Source organism: Euleptes europaea, chromosome 21 (assembly GCF_029931775.1).
Source record: "Euleptes europaea isolate rEulEur1 chromosome 21, rEulEur1.hap1, whole genome shotgun sequence".
NCBI lineage: Eukaryota > Metazoa > Chordata > Lepidosauria > Squamata > Sphaerodactylidae > Euleptes > Euleptes europaea.
Window position 1 is genome coordinate 19576330 of NC_079332.1, and position 22233 is coordinate 19598562.

Genomic DNA, 22233 nt, shown 5'->3' on the forward strand with positions numbered 1-22233 from the left:
GGGAGGGAGGGAGGCAGGGAGGGAAAGAGAGGCGCGCAGGCCTAGAGCGGCGCGGGGGAGGGGGCGGGGCTTGCCGTTGGAGGGGCGCATGCGCCTTGGCCCCCTGCGCGGTGCGCCATGCTCAGGGCAGAGGGTGCCACGTGCCGTTGTTGGCCCACCCCTGCGGTTTGTAGGGCAGGACCCCCACCCACCCCACACGGTGGAGTATTTTGCTTGAATCAGGGCCCATAATCCCCAGGAGAAGTGAGAGGCCAGTGCGAACCGGCTGACTTGAACACACAGCCCCTCCACCTCTTTCTCGGCGACATTGGTTCCAAACCCTTTCTACTCCTTGTAGGCTCCCAGGTAAGCTCTCAGCCACGGCTCCTGCAGTTCCCTGCTTGGGTAGAGGCTATCGTCTACCTCACTCACTCCTGCAGATTCATTGAAGTGATTTCCAATGTCGTCAGCCAAGTAATTGTATCCAGAATACTCATAGTCAATGAACTGAACATCACCTTGTTTTTGATTGTAGATTATATTTTTACACAACAGATCATTGTGACAAAGTACCACTGGTGAGTCCAGGTTGGACAGTTTTTCCTTCATCCATGTCATTTCCTCCTGAAGGATCTGAGGATTTGGGATATCTCTTAGAAACCTTTTGTGCAGTTCCTCATCTGCAAATTCCTTTGGTATGAGAGAGAAGTATTTCCCCATCTTCAGCCATAAGCTAGACTTGGGAATCCATCCATTGTGAGCAGGAATAGCATGTATTTTAGCAAGCTGCCAAGCTATAAGCCAGAATATCACCAGGTTGCAAACAAGTTCTGGATCCAGTTCTTCTCCTGGCATAAACTCATAGCACAGACCATTAGTGAAAGTACAGTAGAGTTGAGGTGCACAGCCGTGGGCCTGCAGCACACGGAAGCTCTTCACTTCCTCCTCTCGATCGACTAACAGCTCCGTCTTATTTCCATAAATTCGAATGAGGACCACATCATCCATTTCCTCAGCCACATAACAACCAATAAGCTTGTTGGTAATTCCTTCTGTAAATAGCTTGAGCGTCACGTCGTTGGGCTTCCAGTCGGGCCTGAGCCGGCTGAGCAGCAGCAAGGCACCACGGCGGTACCCCGCCCCTCCGCCGTCGCTGCTGCCCAAAGGGTCCCTCTTGCTGACGGTGATGTCCAGCATGGGGACCTTTGGCGAGCCAGGCGGCACGTGGATGTAGTTGGCCATGGCGGAGAAGAGGCGTGAAGGGAGAGGCGTGTGTGTGGGGTGGTGGGGGTTCTGCCCTACAAAGCCCTCCCAGGGAAGCTCTGTGTTGCACGGCCTACTCATGTCTCGATCAGAGCGCTGCAATGCCATGGGGGCCTGCCCTTGAAGAGTGTCCAGAAACTGTGGACTGGGGTCGTCGGTCCCCGTGTCACTCCAGGTCTTCCACCTGCACTGGCTCCCAGTTTGCCTTCAGGCCTGACCCCAGGTGCTGGTATTGACCTTTAGAGCCCTACCTGGCTTGGCACCGGCGTCCCTTAAGGACCACCTGCTCCCTCATGAACCTGCCGCCCCCCACCCACCCGGTCATCTTCAGGGCGTCCTGCTTGGGGTGCCTCCAGTCATCTGAGGCTGGATGGGTGAGGAAGGGCCTTCTTGGCCTTGGCACTAAAACAATGCAATCCCTCTCCCCAGCAAGGCTTCTTGATCCCCTTCTATCGTCCTTTCCCCCTTTTTTGCCTTGTTTGGCATTCCCTCACTGATTCCCCCCCCCCCCGTTTATGTGTTTTGTTTAAATTTTGTTTTCGTTGTTTTATATAACTGGGCTTTTTAAAAGCAGCTTTTCATGTTTTTGAGCCTTTGGTGCCTTGGGGCTCCACACTGAATGAAAAGGCGGCATAAAAATGTTTACAATCAATACCTGTATTAAAATGTGTCTCTGTATTTGCTTTAATGACCAAATCCTCCTGGATAAAATGCTCCAGGTTGCCAGAAAGAGCCGTCCTCCTGACACAGCTGCAAACGGCAAGAGTGGGAGGGGAGAGCTGGCTCTCCCTGGCTGCCCGGCCACCCTTCTTGCTGGTCCCTGCAACGGGATGATAAAGCCCGGCTGGCTGGGCGGCTCCCTCTCCACAGACAGCTAGCTGGGGGTGTGTAGGAGTGAGGAGCGGGGCTGGGTTCTGGCATCCGTAGGAATGGCATCAGTTCGTTTCCTTGCAAAGGTGATTTTCTCAATTGCTTGGAGGACACGTGAATGTGACAGACAGATCTGTCTTCCACACTGCCTTGGGGAGTTTTTTTGGGAATGGCAGGCGGACAGTGGCCGCACCCTTTCTGACTGGCCACCATTGCCTGAGCCCTGCTGACCTCTATATCGGACCACTTCAATGCGGGGGCTATGGGGAACCTGCCTTTGAAAAGGACCTGGAAACCCCAGCTGGCCCAAACTGGCCGGTATTGGGGGAGGGGGGCAGCGGCCTGCTTCAGCACTGCTTCAACACACACAGTTGCCAGGAGGGCATGTGGCAGGAGCGCCTCGAGCTGTGGCTGGATGTCTAGTCTCTGAGAAGAGGGCACAGCCAAGCACCATCCTCTGCCCCACACTGGCAGTGCCACCCTAGCCAGAGAGACATCCTTATCAGTCCATGGGCTTCAGCAGGACTACCTCCTTAGGGGGGCACGGTGAATGCAGCAACTACCCAGCAATGGCCACGGGCACTGTGGAACAGCTCTCCCCCCCACCCAGGCATTTTAGGGTTGCCCTTTGGGGAAAATGGTATTAGGGTTAGAAATTTATACAAAAGAGATTACAAATCTATTACAGGATGGAGGGAGAAGCAGGGGAGGTCAATTTTTTTCCTCTATTCAATATATGTTATTGTTAATCTTTTTATTAATAATTTTGGAAAATAATAAAAAAATATTTAAAAAAAAGAGTGGTGGTTTGGAGTGGTGGACTCTGATCTGGAGAACCAGGTTGGTTTCCCCATTCCTCCACATGAAGCCAGTTGGGTGACCTTGCTGTTAGGAAACGGGTTGCCAATGTCCTGGACTGGTCATGGCAACCCAAACAGATGCGTGCTACCACTGTTCCATATGCGCGCCAAGCCCCAAACACAATGGGGAAGGCTCCTGCGACAGCCAGTGAAACTGACAAGGAGGAAGCACGGACGGAGAAACTTCTTGGAGAGAACCAGAGGAAATCCATCTTCTCTGACCCAGTCTCCAGTAAGCTGTCATTCTGCAAGACATGTCCAGGCACACACGCAGTCCTCCCCCCCCTTGTCTCCTTCATCAGCATGATTGATAGCCTATCAGAAGACATCCTATTACCAACGATGAGTCCGTTCCTCCGGCATTGCAAAATGACGTGCCCTGGAGACAGATACTAGCGGCTTTGTGTACGATCGTTAATCCCATCTGCCAGAAACTCCTGATTCTCCTGGAATTGCACAAATCAATGGAAATAGGATAGTTTACGCAAATTGCCCATTGCCTCACCCCGGGAGCCGACCATTAGGGTCTTTGTCACCTTTTGTCACACGGGAACCACAAAGGGGTAATCCAATCACCCCACCCCCAGAGAACAGTATATCTGGGATCCATACTATCCATACCTTACCTTAGGTCTTCCCCGCCATACTTGCCATCACTCTGTGAGTTGGGTTTTGAGCAGCCCGGTCACGCTCCCTCTTGCCTCGCTGGTCGAGTCCCCGGGAACCCCCTTTCCCCAGTATCTTAGCCTTCGGAACTCAGGACAACTCCGGTCCAGGACAGGTGCAGTATATCCCATGATCATGGGCCTGCCACATTGGCAAACATCTCTCTACTCCTCCCTTTTATTCCTAGACTCTTTGTATGTATGTGTGTTTTGCTACATTGAATGCTTGAACTACATAAACTCTCTTAATTTGGAATCCCTTGCCTCTGTCATTATTCTAAGGTCACAGATTTCATCTCTGGTATACATTGGTTGCAATCCCGCTATATAAATATTGTAACTGCCATATGCGCACTAATTCCCCAATCAAAGCGCATTTTGGCTAACATTGGGCTAGTCACAGCTCTCTCAGCCTCACCTACCTCACCGGGTGTCTGTTGTGGGTAGGGGAAGGTGATTGTAAGCTGGTTTGATTCTTCCTTAAGTGCTAGAGAAAGTTGGCATATAAAAACCAACTCTTCTTCGTATGCATAGGTCATGTGCTTGAGGTAGCCAAATAGATGGGGGGTGGGGGTATCATGTCCCTTTAACAGAGGTTTATTGAGTGGATACAGGAAATGGAAGCGTTGCATGGAATGAAGTTACCTGATAATAGCTAGAGGATCCAACTGATACTAAAGGGACAGCATGAAGGATCAATTTAAAAACTGTCAGCCTTGCAGGTCCTGAGTGTTGTGTGTTTGGAACTTAAGGACCGGGCACACGGCGGCCCTCTCATAGAGTCCAATTGCCAAAGCTGCCATTTTCTTCAGGGGGACTGATCTCTATCACTCTGGAAGGTGGACTCTATGGCATTATGGGCCACTGAAGTCCCTCCCCTCCCCAAACCCCACCTTCTTCGGGTTCCACCCCCAAAATCTCCCAGTATTTCCAAAGCTGGAGCAGCACACGTCTGGTTTGGCCCATAGTGTCAATGTGCCAGAGAGGTGTTTGCAGGGCTGGTTTCAGAAAGCCCTCCTCTTTTTGCCGTTGTGCCCCCCATTCCCATTCCCATCCCCCTGCACCCTGCCTGCATTCTCCTCCCCCAAACTGCCCCGCACTTGCTCATTTCCCGTGCCTTCCAGCGTTGGCACACTGTGCTGGGCAGTGCATGCAGCCGGGAGCGTGGTTGACGTCCAGGCTCACCACGAGAAGCTTGGCAGCAGGGGAGGTGAGCCCAGGGAGGGCACCAGCATTGGGCCTTGGTGGATGCCCCACCGAGTCAGGGTATGCTGATGCCAGCCCCGGATGATTGCAACACAGGTGTGCAACAAGGAGCCAGCAGAAGGGGCCCTTCCATGGCGAGGGTAGGCTCCATAGAGAGTTGCCAACTTCCAGGTATTAGCTGGAGATCTCCCACTATTACCACTGATCTCCAGCCGATAAAAAATGGCTGCTTTGGCAATTGGACTCTATGGCACTGAAGTCCCTCCCCAAGCCCCGCCCTCCTCAGGCACCACCCCCAAAGCCTCCTGCCGGTGGCGAAGAGGGACCTGCCAAGCCTAGCTCCATGGTAAATCTGGCTTGCCTCTGGGTAATGTGTGGAATGCCTCTGTTCTCAGCATCAGGGAACTCCTCCTCCAAGGCAACCTCTGAAGCCTGCTGAGAACCAATGGATAGGGGGGTGGACTAGGACCCTGGGCAATGCGGGTTTGAATCCCCACTTTTACCATGGACATTCACCGGGGGACCTTGGGCCCCGTCACAAACTCTCACCCTGCCCTTCCTTGCAGGTTGGTAAATGAAAAAGGGGAGAAGGATGTTTTAAGCTGCTTTGAGTCCCAAGTGTCAGGATAAAAAGCAGGATATACATAAATAAATGCATCATTGTCTCCTCCTCTGGTGAGAGTGTGTTTTATTACAAGTATGCAGATTGGGAAATCCAGGTGTTCAGCTTCCTGGTCCCTTTGCACAGAGGCAAAATGTCCTATTAACCTATTGTAAGAAGTATTACAATGGCTATACTCCTATATTTATTTGCAAAATTATTGTATGAGTTTAATACAAATGAAATAGTTTATTGTCAGAGTTTCTTTTTACAGTGCTATAGTTTAATATATTTGGCACCAATATATCTAATCTGCAATATTATGCAGACAAAGTGATATTATTTCTTATTTTGAGCCATAGTTGTTGCAATTTCTAAATAAGCTTTTCCCTTAGGCAACTCTGTTTATATTTTTGCACAACCTCCAGGTACTAGCTGGAGATCTCCTGCTATTATAACTGATCTCCAGCTGACAGAGATCAGTTTCCCTGGAGAAAATGGCCGCTTTGGCAACTGGACTCTATGGCATTGAAGCCCCTCCCCTCCCCAAACCCCGCCCTCCCCAAACTGCAAAAAGGGGTCAGAGAAAGAGCTTTCTCAGCCATGCCTCCCTGCCTCTCCAAGGCCGTCCAGCTTGAGGCTCACTACGGGGCCTCCCTTATTTGCCATTATATTTATATGCAGAGCTGCGGGGTTTTTTTTACGATTTTTGACATGACAAATTAACTTGGCTGGGGGCAAATGCAGCCGTCAAAATGAACACACTACCTCAAATGTTGCTTTTATTCATACATTATCATTGTTGATTAATAACTTAGAGCTGCATTATTCACAGAAATTAATCACAGGGTTTTATGTTACCTGGGTGGCCCCGGTGGGTCCCAATCTCATCAGAACTTGGATGCTAAACAGGGTTGGACATAGTTCGTATGTGGTTGGAAGTCCAGGGTCTCTATGCAGAGGCAGGCAGTGGCAAAACCACCTCTGAGCACCTCTTGCCTTGAAAAGCCTAAGGTGTAAATTGGGGCAGTTTCCACCACCACCGGGTGGGACAATAGGCATCCAAGAATTAATGTTCAAGCAGAGAGAGGGAGGGAGGGTGGTGGATTGTCTAATGCCAAATATTGGTGTTACAACAGTGCAACAAAATTGGTGGGCTGGTAAAGTTAGGATAAATATATATTTGGGATATAGACATTTTTAGGACAACCTGTGTGGCTTAGGGGGAAAGGAGGGAGTAAAAAAAAACCAAAACCACCTTAGGGCTTCACTGTGTGTGTGTATACTTTTTAGCCAGAGGGTCCTTTGTCTTTTTGTGAGGGGGGCTATTTTTTCTCGAACCTCTTGGGTGAACAGGAGAGGGGCAACTTGGTCTAGTTGTCAGTTAATCTTCTTGAGAGCAAAGTACCTTTTCCATGAGGGAGGCGGCATGTTCCTAAAAGGAAACTGGGCAGGGGGGCTCCGTTCGCCCAGCATCTGATGCCCTCCCAAAGGCCCGCCCCTGGCCTGGGGAGGCCTCCCGGCCCCTCCCCTCCCCTCCCCGCCGGTGTCTCTCCCGGGGCCGCCAGCCCTGCCGCGATAAGATTAGAGGGGCGGAGAGGCCGGCCCGGCGGCAGCGCCCATAAAAGGAGCCGCGGCCGCGGGGCTCCCCATCCGCCCGTCCCGTCCCAGCCAGCCGCCCGCTCGCCCGCCGTCGAGTAAGTTTCGCCTCTGCAGCCATGCTGACCACCGAGGACCGCCGCATTCTCAAGCAGAGCTGGGACAAGGTGTCCAGCATCCAGGAGGAGCTGGGCTGCGAGTCCCTCACCAGGTGAGCCACCCCGGAGAGCTGGGCGGGCGGGCGGGCGGGCGGGCGGCGGCGTGGGGGCTCAGCCCGCGCCCCCCTGCCCGCTGCCCCTCCTGCAGCCCTGCCTCTCCATCCCCCGCCGCAGGATGTTCGTGGTGTACCCCACCTCCAAGACCTACTTCCCGCACTTCGACCTGAGCCCCGGCTCGGCCAACATCCGCGGCCACGGCAAGAAGGTGATGAAGGCGCTGGAGGACGCCCTCAACAACCTGGACCACATCCACGAGAACCTGGCCGAGCTCAGCAACCTGCACGCCTACAACCTCCGCGTGGACCCCGTCAACTTCAGGGTAAGCCGGCCCGGCCGGGCCCGGCGGGACCCGACCCGGACCCGGGGCTGGGGCGGCGGGAGCGGCGGCGGGGGGGGGTCTCGCCGCCGCCGCCCTCCCCACCTGACGCGCCTCTCTCCCACTCTCTCTCTCTCTCTCTCTCCCGCAGCTGCTGGGCCGCTGCATCCAGGTGTCTCTGGCCACCCACCTGAAGAGCGACTTCAACGCGCAGACCTACGCCGCCTGGGACAAGTTCCTCAGCTGCGTGGGCGACGTGTTGGCCGAGAAGTACCGGTGAAGACGGCCGCCCGCCCGCAAGCCGCCCGCCCGCAAGCCGCCGCCGTCGGGGCGCCGCGCTCCGGCCCACGACTCGCGCGTGTTGTTGCTCGAGCAAAATAAAATCGCCTTGAACGACCCTCCGCCTCTCCGTGTCTGCCGCGCCCGCCCCGCGCTTGGGAGCACCGGGGAGGGAAGCCGAGGGGCCTGGGGAGGGCGCAGGGGGATGGCCCCAGCGGGCCTGCCCCCGTGGGGAAGGAGGGCTGCCCAAGGGACAGGGACGCCTCCCCTAGGGGTGCCAACGCCTCCGGGAGAATGGGGTGGTGGTCTCGGGGGGGGGGCGTGGCGCAGAGTGGTAAAGCTGCAGTACTACAGTCCAAGCTCTGCTCACGACCGGAGTTCGAGCCCCACGGAAGTCGGTGTCAGGTAGCCGGCTCCAGGTTGACTCAGCCTCCCCTCCTTCCCAGGTCGGTAAAATGAGTACCCAGCTTGCTGGGGGTCCAGGGAAGACGACTGGGGAAGGCGCTGGCAAACCACCCCGTAAACAAAAAGTCTGCCTAGGAAACGTCGGAATGTGACGTCACCCCATGGGTCAGGTTGACCCGCTGCTTGCACAGGGGACCTGGACCTTACCTTTACTCTGGAGAGGGGGGGGCTCAGCGGGGCCTCTAAAATGCAGGAGGCTTCCAAGCCGAACACGGAGCTCAAGCCCAGCCGGGGACAGCAGTGTGTGGACCCCACCCCACCCCCAGAACAGGGAGACAGGCTATGACACCCCCTGGGGACCCAAATGGTTGAAGCGATGGGACTGCCGGAAGGGTCGATTCGGCCTCAGGGAAAAGCTGCTGCAGCCCCCCCCCCAAAAAAGCCCCGCCTGGTAGCAGGGAGCTAGGAGGGCCACAGAAGACGGGGAGGGTCGGGTGAGGTCCCCCAAAACACCACCGGGACCACACCTGAGGGAAAGCCCCCCCCCCCCACGCACACACAAGAAGGGAGAGCATTCCGGTTCGGAGCCACCTTTTACGGGCGGCTAGAGAACTCTGTACATGCTCAGTGGTGGACAATGACCTTGGGGCTCCTTTGTTCATGAGAGGCCAAAGCGAGGCGCTCTGCAGTGGCACAGAGGTCGCTGGGTGAAGCTCCCCCACCCGTGGTGTGCGTCTGCGGGGGGGGTCTCGGCAAAGACCAGGGGTCACGCCCCGCCATGGGGTCAAGCTGGACGAGAGCAGGGAGGGGGGTGCACGGCGGAGGGGGCAATCGGCCGACCGGATACAGGCCACTCCCTAGGCCGGGCCGCGGTGCCTTGCTTCTGGGCTTTGGGTCAGCCAAGGGCGGGCAAGAAGGGGCAGCGAGAATCCCTGGACGGCCCTCGAACCTCCAGCAACTGGCGTGCAGAGGTACACTGCTTCCGAACAAGGAGGCTCCATTTGTCCGCCAGGGCATCCTCCGAAGGGCCCCATGGGGTAGAGCACGCGTGCGAGTGCGCGTGTGATGGAGGGACGGGACGGGGTCAGACCCGTGCCCCTGAATGCCTGCTAGCTCCTGCCCCCCAAGCAGAACAGCCTGCTCCGTCGGGTCTGCGGGGCGGGTCTCGCCCTTCAGCCGCTTCCGACGGAGGGAGGGGGGACCCGAGCAACGCGCAGCCTCCTCGACAGCCCGGCCGCGGCTCCCGGTGGGGCTCTAAACCCCCCCCCCCAGCCCTAAAGGGGCCCTTGGGGGGGGCAGGCGCTCCGTCAGCATGCCCGAGTTGTTTTCTGTTGCCCCAGAAGGTCGGAGGCTCGGAGCAGAATCAACGGGTCGAAATTAAATCAGAAGACTTTCCGTCTAGACATTAGGAAGAACTTTCTAACAGTCGAAGCGGTTCGTCAGTGGAACGAGGCTTCCTCGGGAGGTGGTGGGCCCTCCTTCCCTGGATGTTTTTAAGCAGAGGCTAGATGGCCACCTGTCAGCAATGCTGATTCTATGACCCTGGGCAGATGATGAGAGGGAGGGCATCTTGGCCATCTTCCCGGCATGGAGTAGGGGTCGCTGGGGGTGTGGGGGAGGGAGTTGTGAGTTTCCTGCATTGTGCAGGGGGTTGGACTAGATGACCCTGGTGGTCCCTTCCAACTCTATGATTCTATACTTCGCAGGGGTGCAGTGAGGCTCCCGTGGGGAAGGGAGACCCGTGGAGACAGGGCAGGATCGGGGGTCGAGCCCGAGCCTTTGGGAGACCCCCCCCCCACGCACCCGGCTCCTCGGCTTCCCGGGCACCTCCCTAGCGGCCTGGTGGGGACGGGGGGGCCACTTGGCCAGCCCTCCCTGGCCAGCCCCGTGCGAGGCTTTGCGCCTAGGAAGCCCAGCCCTGCCGTCCCCCGCGGGGCCGGGGGGCGGAGCCGCAGGGCGGGGCCGAGGGAGAGCTTGCCCCCCGCCCGGGGCCGATATAAGGGCGTCCGGGGCCGGTCGGCGGCACCGGAGAGCAGCAGCAGCCGCCGCGCCAAGATGCCCCTCAGCGACACCGACAAGGCCCGCGTGAAGGCCATCTGGGGCCACGTCAGCGCCCACCCCGAGGAGTTCGGTGCCGAGGCCATCACCAGGTAAGGCCGCCCCGTCGGGGCGGGGGGCAGCAGCGGCGGGGGGCTGCGGGGCGCGGGCCGACTGAGCGCGCTCCCTGGCCTCGCCTCTCCTCTCCTCTCCCCCGGCAGGATGTTTGCGGTGTACCCCACCAGCAAGACCTACTTCCCCCACTTCGACGTGAGCGCGGGCTCCGCGGACATCAAGGCGCACGGCAAGCGGGTGGTGACCGCGCTGTCGGAGGCCGTGGCCCACATGGACGACGTGGCCGGCACCCTCTCCAAGCTCAGCGACCTGCACGCCCAGAAGCTGCGCGTCGACCCCGTCAACTTCAGGGTGAGTGTGCCCCCCCACGCCCCCTCCCCGACGGCGTCCGGGCGCTCGGCCTGCGCGCCCCCGCTGACGCCTCCCTCCCTCCCCTCTCTCCTGCAGCACTTGAGCCAGTGCATCCTGGTGACCATCGCCGCCCACTGCCGCGGCGTGCTGACCCCCGAGGCGCACATCTCCCTGGACAAGTTCCTCACCCTGGTGGGCAAGACCCTCACTGCCAAGTACCGCTAGAGGCCCGCCAGCCCCGACGCCCATCCAGAGGCCGAACGACCCCCCGCTTTGGCTCTCTCACTCTCCCAATAAAGTTGTGGCCGTCGAACATGCCGCCTGCCAGCCTCTTTGTGTGGGGGGGTGGGGGGGCTGGGCTTTGGGGCAGGCCCCCATATCCCCGAGGTCCCAGTTCCGCGCCTCTGCTCCGATCTCAAGGAGCTGCCTTTGGAGGAGGCGCCTCCTCTTGCCCCTTTCGGCCGGGGGTCTGCCCCTCCCCGCGCGCGGGGGGGGGATCCTATGGGGCAGGCGTTGTCTCCGGCCCCGGCATGAACTGAGGATCGCAACCTCGAGCCACAAGCCCAACCACCGTTATCTGGGAAGATGCCCGGTGGGGGTGGGCGGGACGGTTGGGCTGCATCCCTTTGAAAGCCCCCCCTCCCCGCGCAGACCCTGCCCCGGAACGCGTCCACACGCCCCGTCTCTTCTCTTGGGAAGGCTCCCCTGTGTGGCAGAGCTCGGCCGACTGCGCCCGGCGGGTTGCCCCGCGCACACGCAGGCCAGGAGCGGTCTCAGGAGTCTTCGAGCAGACCCCTACAGAGAAAACAGCATGGGCGTGTGCACGGGGAGGAACGTGGGAATGCGGGAACCCCCGGGCGGCGGTTGGGGGCAGGCTAGTCTCAGGGCCAGCCGAAGGGCGGCGGAACGGCTGCGGCCGAAGCTGAACGGGGCATGCCCCCCCCCTCCAGGCTGGCTGCCCTCCCCCTCCAAAAGCTAGCTGAGAACGAGGCTTGGAGAGTGTAGGACCCCCCCCCCCAGCAAAACTCCTTTCCCGAGTAAAAAAAAGGTGGTGGGAGGGGTCCTGCAGCAGAGAGTCCCGGGATCCCTCCAGGAGGGGCGGAGCCTGGCATGGCTAACTTCTGGAACTCATGGCCACAAGGGCTGAGGAGGTCTGCTTGCTTGGCTGGCCTTCGGGTGGGATTAGGACCAAGGGAAGAGCCAGGCCAGGGTGGCGGCAGGGGGAAACCCCCAGGGCTCAGAAGAGAGCAGGAGGCCGGCAGCACCTTCAAGACCGACAACGTCTGGGGCAGCCTCACTGCTCCCTTCTTCAGATACCTGCACTCTGCTGCAGACAGACGAACACGGCTACCTATCGCGATCTGTCTCCAGGTTCAGAGGCAGTCTACCTCTGAGTGGGGGGCGCCCCGCAGAGGAGGGCTGCTGCTTTCAGGCCTGGCACCCAAGGGGGCTGTCCATCTGGGGAGGCAGGGAGGTCCAGGCAGGGAGGGAGCTCCTCTGCATTTGACCAGAAAAGGGAGAGGACAGGGAGCAGGGGGGGGGGCACACGACGGCAGCTCCTGGTCGCCCCAGTAGAGACCAGGTGGACCCTTTTCTGTCTTGTGACACTTTAGGAAGGACAGATTTCCTGCACCCTTTCCTGGATTTGTGTCTGATGTCTTAAAGGGCGGGGGGGGATTTCCCCCTCCCTTTATTGCTGCCAAATGGTTGGGTTTTTTTTTTAATGATTTTTGCATCTGGAGGGGTGTAGTGGGAACAGGGGATGCCTGGGCAGGGGAAGAAATGGGGGTGGGACACGGATGAGGAAGTCGGAAGAGGACGAAGGTGCATGCCACAGCTCCAGCCTTGCAGGATGCTGGGGGGTGGAGAGAATCCCTAGCGCCTGTCAAGATCCTGCCTCCCTCTCCAGGCATGCAGAGCAGAGCTTCTGAGCGTCTGCAGCTGGTACTGGGCATCTGGGATCCACTGGGGTCATTGACTATAGATTCCCAGGCTGCCTGGGCGGTATTGGATTCTATGTCAAGGATCCTCGCTTTGAGCTGGCCTATGGGGCGGCCCCTCTGTTTGTTCTGGCTTCTAGCTGCCCGGTGCATTTTTAATCCTGGGGTTTCTCTGAGGAGCTCAGAGCAGTATAACATGTGTGTGGGGGGGTCTCCCTTCCCCACTTTTACCCGTACAAATATCCCGGTGAGGCTGAGAGAGTCCTTATCCCAGGATCACCCAGGGAGCTTCATGGCAGAGGGGGGATTCGAACCCAGGGCCCCCAGCTCCTAGTTCAGCCTTCCAATTTCTACACCAGCCAGGAGAGGCAGGTCTGACCACTGGGGTCTCCAGAAAACGGGAGGACGGAGCCTGGGGGCTAACAGTGACAAGCCAGCTGGCTCAGTCCCAATGCAGGTGAGAGCCCCCCCCAGGGCATAGTCTGGCAGCCAGTGCCCCAAAGAGAAATGTCCCCCCCTGGGCCCCTCCCTCGCCCACTGCTTCTCCATCGCAGCTCTTGGGGGCTCCAGACTGGTGTAAACAGGAGACGCTCTGCTGCCTCAGAGCCATCCGCGTAGGGCTGCCAGCTCCCGGTTGGGGAACTCCTGGAGATGTGGGGGTGGAGCCTGGGGAGGGTAGGGACCTCCGTGGGGTACCAAGCCCAGAGCAGCCATTTTCTCCAGGGGAGCTGATCTCCGTCGTCTGGAGAGGAGCTGTAATTCCAAGGGATCCCCAGGTCCCTCCTGGCGGCTGGCTCCCCTAGTGCCATGCTTCAGCCGCACTGGCATAAGAATGGGCTCCATCAAGGGCCTGGGGAGGGCGGTGCAGGGCTAAGTCGGCATCCTGAGCCTGCTCAGCCCATGTCTCAACTCCCCCCCCTTGAAGCTTAGGATGCCAGAGGTACTGGCAGCCCCTCCAAGCATTCCAAAGCAGGCTGTCAATCCCAGCAGGGACACCCCTCCCCCCAGCCCCTGGCTCTTGGCACCATTACAGATGTGGGGGGTGGTTTTCCTTGGGGGTCAGTGCAGGTCAGTGGGGATCTGGCACACACATTCCCCAAATAAATAATGGCATGGGTGGGGAGACTTGAGTTGCTCTGGAGAAAGGGCCCTTTGTAAATCCAGGGAGCCATGTGCAGAAACAGCCGAGGGAGAGAGCAAACCTCTGGCTCTCCTTGGGACCCTCACAAGTCCTCCCCCCCCCACCACAAACCCCCAAAGGGAGGCTCCCTGGGGATGCACGGCCAATACGCAGACCCCCACGCACACACATACAGAGAGGAAAAAGTAGCCCCCCCACCCAGTGGCCCCAATGCTTCTTCCTCTGACATCAACTGTTGATAGCGGAAGGTACAGTGCTGGGTGTGTGTGTGTGTGTGTGTGTGTGTCTTGCAGATACATCTGCAGCACAGGACCATGCTGCCAGCATATTGCCATGCCTCAGCTACACACCCACCCGCCCTACAAACAGGGGTGCCAAACCTCAACAATCCCAGGGCTGCTCCTCCTCCCCTTTTGGGCAGCCGCTGAAACAGGTCCCCTGGCTGCAGGCTCTCCTGTGCCAAGGGCTGGGTCGGTGGGCGAGGCGGTGCTGCAGGCTCTGGGTTCAACTCCTGAAGCCTCCACCAGCTCATTTCAGGACAGGACCCCTTTGGGCAAGGAAAAGCACGGCCGTGGTAGAGAGGTCCTCAGGGTTACAAGCAACCATTCCACAGGGCTCATGGGGGGAAAATCCACCAGAAACGGAGAGCAATCCTCAACAAGCGGGGCTTACTCCCAGGAAGGCATTCTTAAGGTTGCCCTTGGAGGTGGCGACAGGCTGTCTCAACTGAGCTCAGCCGGTCTGGGTGCGGAAGACGCCGGGCGCAAGAAGGGCCCTGTCAGCGTCACCCACCAGGGGTTCAGGTTTCCAGGACTCTTCGCCATGGTTGTCTCAAGAGAGGTGGCCGGAAGGGTGGGAGGGGCAGGATGGTGGGTGCTTTTTGCATCCAGCTTTGCTGGTGGATGGACGGTGGAGAGGGATCTGTAACACCGAGTGACTTTGTGCGCCCCCTCCTCAGACAGGGCTGCGCCAGACCCCTTCCGTCTGTGCTTTGCTGACAGAAGTCATGGAAGTCATAGAGTTGGAAGGGGCCGGACACAGGCCATCGAGTCCAACCCCCTGCTCAATGCAGGATCAGCCTGGAGCACCCCTGACAAGGGTTTGTCCAGCCTCTGCTTGAAGACTGCCAGTAAGGGGGGAGGCTCGCTCACCACCTCCCTGGGCAGCCGATCCCACTGATGAACAGCTCTCATGGTAAAAATGTTTCCCCCCTAATAGCCAGAGCCGGTAACCTTCCGTCCATAATTTAAACCCATCATTGTGAGTCCTATCCTTGAACACATGAAGCTGCCTTCTACTGAATCAGACCCTTGGTCCGCAAAGTCAGTATGGTCTCCCGAGACCGGCAGCGGCTCTCCAGGGTCTCCTCTGCTGCCAACAGGAACAGGCAGGCTAGCCCTCTGCCACTTCCGCAGAGTGTTGGGAAAATTAATGAACTGCAACGCCCTACAGCGACCTTGGCTGGTCACCACGCGGAAACCTCTGCAGGCTGCTGCTCCGTTCCCTTCCCTTTCAGAGGGGAGGCGGGTTGTGGGCCTGTCTGGTGGTGGCACCATGGCGGTGCCACCACCATCCCCTTCTCCTTGGCACATTGGCCGGACACCGTCATGAATGACACAGGACAACATCTGTTCTGCCACGGCTTTATTGGTATTTCAGGCAGCAGTTGCAGCTTTAATACTGTTGAGGCAGTTAAGTTATTCTCATTACGTATTGCAAATCTGCATTGACAAAAAAAAAGTTTGGAGATAAATAAATGGCACCCGAGGGGGGCATTATGGGAAAGAAGAGGCTGCTAGATGGCCCGGCCCCACTCCAGACTCCCCAGCACGGCTCCCCTGATATTTTTGCGTCCTGGGAAGGTCTTTACTGCCCCTCCCAGTTGGGATGGTGACCGTGCAGCTGATGGACTGGGAAGGGGGCCGAGGAGAGGAGAGATCCGCAGGAGGGAGGAACAGCAGAGGGGAATCCCACAGGGCGGTCACACCATCGTCCACCAGGTGGTGCTGGTGCCCTCCTTCAGGGGTCGTCCGGCTCTGCTCTTTGGGAAGACCTGAACCCAAGGCAGACTCCAGAGACTGGACTGCCCCCCGCCCCCCAGCCACAATGCTCCATCAGCTCCATTCCTACAGGAGTTCCTGGGCTTTCCTGCCTCCCCTCGACCCTCCTCTCTGACTGTGGATGAAGAGTGCCGCTATAAGGCACAGGACGTGCAGGGGCCACCTTGTGCAGGGTCGGAGAAGGGCCCCTGGCCTTGCCAGGAAGGGTTTCCGTCCTCCGCAGTGGGAGGGATCAAGACCAACTCTGGCCCTCCCCCTTCATCACCTCCATCCCAATGGCCCAAATGTACAAAGCGGGGGGGGGGGAGGGGAATGCTGGGCAAGCCTCTTCTAAGAATGTGGGTTCCGGCCGTAGGCAGCGGCGATTTCTTCGTAGAGTGCTCCGAAGAGCTTCTCCCAAGAGACCAACATGTCATCGGTGAACGCGTTCTGCAGGAGGTCTTGGGCGGTGCGCAGCATGGACCCGAACATCGCCTGTGCCGAGAGAAGGTGCTCAAGGTCTGCTGGGGATTTCCCCAAGGCTCACGACAGCCCGCCAAGGTCTGGGCCACTGGGAAGGCGGCCCCCAAGCTGGACTGCCCTGCCGGTGGAGAGACACCACCACCACCCCAAGAAGGCCCAGCCTGCGCCGCCCCTTCTCCTCCGCCTGGCGTCCCCAAGGAAGGCAGGCTCCCCTTCTGGCATTGCCAGGGGATCCAGACAGGGGCCCCCACAAAGCAGGAGGGCAGCAACCCCCCCCCCGGCCTCCTGCAGCCCCCTTTCCTGGCAAAGAAGGTCCCCTCCCCTCCTGGAAGGATATCTTCAGCCCAGTGGGCCTGCCTCCTCTAACGTTAGCGCAGCATCCTCTCCCTCCTGCCTGTTGCTGGGCACCAATACCTGGAACATGGCCACCGGCACTCTGTGCACATTCTTGTGGCTGTCCACCACGCATCCGAGCAGCTTGTGGACTTGCTGCCAGTTGCCGATGTTTTCAAAGACTTGGTTTAAAGCTGCCATGACTCGCCGGGCGTGGAAGGCCAGCAGGGGGTTGTTCTGGTATGCCCCCTCTGTTGGGATCCTCTTGAAGTACTGCTTACTCTCAGGGTGATCTGTAAAGAATCTGCAGGGAGGAGAAAGGATTGCCGCAAGCGGAGAAAACAAGACATGCCTTAGTGTGCGTGTTCAGCACCCCACACAGGCCCCCCAAACAGGCCCCCCCCCAGAGGACTGGAGTGGGCAGCTGATTGGAGGCCCCAGGGGGCCCAGGAGGTGGAGCTGCAGGGTGCTGGGCAGGGAGAACTTGCTGCTGAAAGAGCCTGGCATTGGAGGCAGCAAACTGGAGGCCAGGATGGAGCCCACCAACAGTGCCCTGTGCCCGTGGGAGGAGGGTCTGCCTCCCTCTTCTCCCTGCCCCACCCATTAGGTGCAAGCACCGGGTCATTCCTGACCCATGGGATGATGTCACATCTCGACGTTTCCTAGGCAGACTTTGTTTACGGGGTGGTTTGCCAGTGCCTTCCCCAGTCATCTTCCCTTTACCCCCAGCAAGCTAGGTACTAATTTGACCGACCTCAGAAGGATGGAAGGCTGAGTCGACCTTGAGCCAGCTACCTAAAACCGACTTCCGTTGGGATCGAACTCAGGTCATGAGCAGAGCTTGGGACTGCAGTACTGCAGCTTTACACCTCTGCGCCACGGAGCTCTTGGCCCCACCCATTACAAAGACGCAAAGCAGAAGAGGGTCAACCGGCCGTCCTTTTGCGCGTGCACACACACACACACAATGAATGAGGCCCTTGGTCCATCGAGGTCCGTGTTGTCTAGACTGGCAGCGGCTCTCCAGCCATCTCAGGCAGAGAGAGGTCTTTCCCATCTCCTGCTGCCTGGTCTTTTTAACTGGCGATGCTGCTGGGGACTGAACCTGGGACCTTCTGCATGCCCAGCAGAGCCTCTCCCACTGCGCCGCAGCCCCTTTAACTGTACCACAATTTTGGTGCAACCTTTGTTCTTCCCATCCCCTGAAGGAAGAGCGTTCCACACCAGGCCCCCAGCGGAGAGGTACCCTGACACACCCCCTGCTCCTTCCCATAATGTGCGTGCCTCTTTCTGCCTCGGGGGAATGCGAAGGCATGATGCACACCTGCATCTTAAAAGGACTTCCGGGAAGGAAATGGCACAGCGCCTGCCGGTAAAGGCAGAGGAGCCGCAGGAGAGCGACTCGCCCTGCTTATGTGCGCCACACCAACTCCGCTGCTGGCCCTTTGGCCACCTCAAGAGCAGGAGCCGGGCTGGGCTGGACACGGACCCTCTCCCAGTGGAGGAAATGGGAGTCGGGGCCTGAGGCTCGTCTTGTCTTTCAGGAGACATGAGAACTGAAGATCTTGGGGAGTGGTCCCCCATGCCCGCCCCCTCTAGGACCAGGTGAGTGGCTACACACGCCTCCTCCTGCAACGGCTGCCGTTGGAGGAGCTGACTGCAGTACCCCCCCCCCCCCCCGCAGAACAAGCCTTACCTGATGAGGATGAGCCGGCCGTTATCCTCGGCCTCCTCAAACAACTTTGCCCACAGGTAGCGCAGGTTCTCTTGATCTGCCTGCGACAGGGCCAGGGGCTGTGGGTGGTGCTCCCTGGAGGGGCACAAAGGAACAGCCCAGGTGGGTGCCAAGCCCTTCCCTAGCAGGAGGCCCAGGCCCTTGGGAAGAGATTGGGAGCGAAGCGGCCCCTGCCGCGGGAGAGCACAGGGAAGGCCGGCTGCACCAGGGGCCCATCCAGAGCTGGCCCAAGCAGGGCGTGGGAAGCCCCCCTGGACAAAGAAGCCCCTTGCTGGGCCGCACAGTGTGAGGGGAACTGAGGTCATCTCACAGATTTTATTTAAGACCGAGAAGGGAGTAAAGCAGGGATGCATACTTGCCCCTCTATAATTTAATGATTTCACAAATGATATCACCAGGCATCTTAAAGACAGGTAATTCCACCGCCCAAAAGTTGGCAATAGGCATATCTCATTTCTGCTTTATGCTGACGTAGCTATATTTTCAAAAACTCTAGTTGGATGGGTTATATAATAAACAACCATTAGAAGCACGTACTTGAAACCACCGAGCACGTGCTATTTGAGTGTGATCTTTACGATCACATTCGTACAGGCTCATTGGTCCCGTTATTAGTGGACTGCCCCCAGTCCTTTAAGAAAGCGACGTTTAGAGCTCCTCCTATCGGATACTATGGCTAACCTATCTGCAAGCATGGTCAGGTTTGCTTGGCTAGCAATTAAAATCAGGCAGAGTGTGCTTAAGAACCTACAATAGCTAAGGGAATAGAGAATGAATACTGTTTGATGCTGCAGTTTGAATGCATGTTTATTTATTTATTTTTCCTTCTAGTTTTAGTCTCTGTAATTTTAGGATATTATCAAGCATTCTAATTGTACCTCTCGGGATATGAATTAGTTATGCACTTCAATAATCTTGCCATTTTTAACCATTTAACAATTTTAAATAGCAAATCTATTTTGTATTTGTTTTTATCCTATGCTATTTAACTATGCACTCTGACCTGGATGGCCCAGGCTAGCCTGATCTCGTCAGATCTCAGAAGCTAAGCAGGGTCAGCGCTGGTTAGTATTTGGATGGGAGACCACTGAGGAATACCAGGGTTGCTGTGCAGAGGAAGGCACTGGCAAACCACCTCTGCTAGTCTCTTGCCATGAAAACCCGCAAAAAAGGGGTCACCGTGAGTCGGCTGCGACTTGCCGGCACTTTACACGTGCACACACACATTTAACTATGCAAATGTGTCTTATTTGATGTTCTATGGCTGCAAATAAATTATTGATTGGTTGGAGGGTCAAGCTGGAAGAATCATAGAATCCTAGAGTTGGAAGGGACCACCAGGGTCATCAAGTCCAACCCCCTGCACAATGCAGGAAATTCACAACTACCTCCCCCCCCACACCCCTAGTGACCAGAAGAATGCCAAGATGCCTTCCCTCTCATCATCTGCCTAAAGTCACAGAATCAGCATTGCTGACAGATGGCCATCTAACCTCTTCTTAAAAACCTCCAGGGAAGGAGAGCTTACCACCTCCCGAGGAAGCCTGTTCCACTGAGGAACCACTCCGACTGTTAGAAAATTCTTCCTAATGTCTAGATGGAAACTCTTGTGATTTCATTTCAACCGTTGGTTCTGGTCTGACCTGGGGCAACAGAAAACAACTCAGCGCCCTCCTCTATATGACAGCCCTTCAAGTCCTTGAAGATGGTTGTCGTATCCCCAGCTCTCAGTCTTCTCCTCTTCCGGCTAAACATCCCCAGCTCCTTCAACCTTTCCTCATCGGACTTGGTCTCCAGACCCCTCCCCATCTTTGTTGCCCTCCTCTGGACCCGTCCCAGCTTGTCTACATCTTCCTGAAATTGTGGTGCCCCAAAGTGGACACAGTACTCCAGGTGAGGTCTAACCAGAGCAGAGAACTCTGTGAAATGACAGCGGGGGTAATTTGTGGAGGACCCCTTTTGCGGCGGCGGCGGGGGGGGGGAGAGTGGTGGGTCGGGGAGGAAGCCAGGCTGCCAGGGGGCGGGAGTGTCCCTGCAGAGGCTGTTGGCCAACAGGGGCTGTTCCCTTCGTTGTCCCCAAAAGCCTGGGGGTGCGAGGGGGGGGGAGAGGCGCTTGGCCACGGAGGTCAGCCGGAGCACAGTGCAGCGTCGGGCCGTTTCCCAGCCGGCCTTCCTTTGTCCCCGGCCGGGGCCTCGAAGCAGCGGCGGCTGCTCCCCTGGCCTCCAGGGTCCGCTCACAACGGCCCTGTCGGCTGGGCCACGAGCGTGTGTGGCCGGCTGGCTGGCTGGCCGGCCGGCCAGGGGGCAGAGTGGCGATTCGAACCTGGCTCCGGCTCTCCAACCGTTGCGCAGCAGGGCCGGAGGCACCCCCCTCCCACACACACACCGAGGGGTTGCCAACCTCCAGGTACTAGCTGGAGACCTCCCGCTATGGCCACTGATCTCCAGCCGACAGAGGCCGGTTCCCCTGGAGGAACTGGCCGAAAATGGACTCTACGGCCCTGAAGCCCCTCCCCTCCCCCAAACCCCGCCCTCCTCAAGCTCCGCCCCCCAAAGCCTCCCGCCGGTGGCGAAGGGGGCCCCGGCGACCCCAGGGAGACCCCCCCCCGCAGAGGCTCGGCCCCACTCACCCCGCCTTCCCCGCCCCTCCGCCGTGGGCCGCCATGGGGGCGCAGAAGCCCCGGAACCCTCGGCAGGGGCCGTTGGGAGGGGAGGGAGGGGGGGAGGGCGCGCGAGGAGAAGGCGGGGGAGGGAGGGGGCCCCAGCGCCGCGCCCCCTCCCCCCCGGGGCCCAGCCAGCCCCAGCTCTGGCACGCCCGGGCGCCTCCCGCCGGCGGGGACGGAGGGGGCAGAGAGGGTCCCGGGGGGGCGGCTCCCCCCCGCAGCCCCAGCCCTTTCCAGAAGCCCACTCGGGGTGGGGAAGGGTGTTAAACCCCCCCCCGCACGCACAATCTGTTGTGAGACCCCTCCCCTACCGCCCGACGCCGGCAGCCCTGTAATGGGAGGCGCCCCCCCCCCGCCCCCCTTCTGGCCCAGAGGCCGGCGGAGGCTGTTGCTGCGGGACCCGGTGATGGGGGCTCCTTGGCCAGAGAGCCTCCCCCCCCCCCGCGCGCACACCCCTTTCTCAGCAGTTTTCAGAACGGGCGCAAATCGATCATGGCTTTCCCCCTCTTTTTTTTAATCCAAAGGGCCCGGGGAAAAGCCGGAACGGGCATTAGACAAATCATACCACAGCAAAAAAAAAAAAAAAAAACAGTGGCCTGCCTTGCAGGGCCCCCAGAACAGTTAGAAATCAAAAGGCGCGCAGAACCCACCTTTATTAACCCTTTCCAGGCCAAAATGCCTCCGGAACAGCCCAGAACGGGCATTAAACAAAAAATACCACAGCAAAAAACGGTCTCTAGCCAATGGGGCAAGACACGGGACCTGCACATCTGTACAGATGGCTGTTCCCGTGAGTTTTGCAGGCCCCGGCCATCCCTGCAGCTGTGCCGTGGGACATCCAAGCTTGGAAGAGGGCAAGACCCAAGGAGGCTGATTGAGCAGCGAGGTAGCCACCCGTGTGGAGACGCCTGGCCGAGATGTCACAGTGGGCCGACTGCTGGGGGTTTTCAGGGTGCAGGGAGCAGGGGAGCAGTGCGGGCCACCCCCACCCCCCATGGACGCCGCTTGCACTGGGAGGTCATGGCCACGAGCGTCCCTGCACCTCCAGCTCCATACAAATGTCCACAAGGATGGCTGGGAGCTGCCAGCACTGCAACGCCAACCCATGCTCTCTTTAGCTTCTCTCAGGCTCGCCAGCCACTGTCGGAGCTGCCCAGGCGCTGAACCCCAGCCTC

The 22233-nt window shown here is 58.4% G+C and overlaps 2 protein-coding genes and 1 pseudogene across 2 annotated transcripts; 2 read left to right on the forward strand and 1 right to left on the reverse strand.

Moving 5' to 3' along the window:
• Positions 1-41: 41 nt before the first annotated feature.
• LOC130492488 (ethanolamine kinase 1-like) lies at positions 42-1221 on the reverse strand (annotated as a pseudogene).
• Positions 1222-7155: 5934 nt separating this feature from the next.
• Positions 7156-7857, forward strand: LOC130492417 (hemoglobin subunit alpha-D-like). Its single transcript, XM_056866165.1, has 3 exons — positions 7156-7254; positions 7376-7580; positions 7729-7857. The coding sequence occupies exons 1-3, from the start codon at positions 7163-7165 to the stop codon at positions 7855-7857; spliced, it is 426 nt and encodes a 141-aa protein (XP_056722143.1). The 5' UTR covers positions 7156-7162.
• A 2459-nt stretch (positions 7858-10316) lies between these two features.
• Positions 10317-10949, forward strand: LOC130492416 (hemoglobin subunit alpha-A-like). Its single transcript, XM_056866164.1, has 3 exons — positions 10317-10411; positions 10520-10724; positions 10821-10949. Exons 1-3 carry the CDS (start codon positions 10317-10319, stop codon positions 10947-10949), a joined length of 429 nt encoding a protein of 142 aa, XP_056722142.1.
• Positions 10950-22233: the final 11284 nt, after the last annotated feature.

What these genes read in the sequence shown, in the direction of transcription:
- LOC130492417 (XM_056866165.1), top strand. Translation starts at nt 7,163, where the DNA reads ATGCTGACCACCGAGGACCGCCGCATTCTCAAGCAGAGCTGGGACAAG. An exon ending in GGCTGCGAGTCCCTCACCAG is followed by an intron (nt 7,255 to 7,375) that starts GTGAGCCACCCC and finishes CCCCCGCCGCAG; the next exon opens with GATGTTCGTGGTGTACCCCA. An exon ending in TGGACCCCGTCAACTTCAGG is followed by an intron (nt 7,581 to 7,728) that starts GTAAGCCGGCCC and finishes TCTCTCCCGCAG; the next exon opens with CTGCTGGGCCGCTGCATCCA.
- LOC130492416 (XM_056866164.1), top strand. Translation starts at nt 10,317, where the DNA reads ATGCCCCTCAGCGACACCGACAAGGCCCGCGTGAAGGCCATCTGGGGC. An exon ending in GGTGCCGAGGCCATCACCAG is followed by an intron (nt 10,412 to 10,519) that starts GTAAGGCCGCCC and finishes CTCCCCCGGCAG; the next exon opens with GATGTTTGCGGTGTACCCCA. An exon ending in TCGACCCCGTCAACTTCAGG is followed by an intron (nt 10,725 to 10,820) that starts GTGAGTGTGCCC and finishes TCTCTCCTGCAG; the next exon opens with CACTTGAGCCAGTGCATCCT.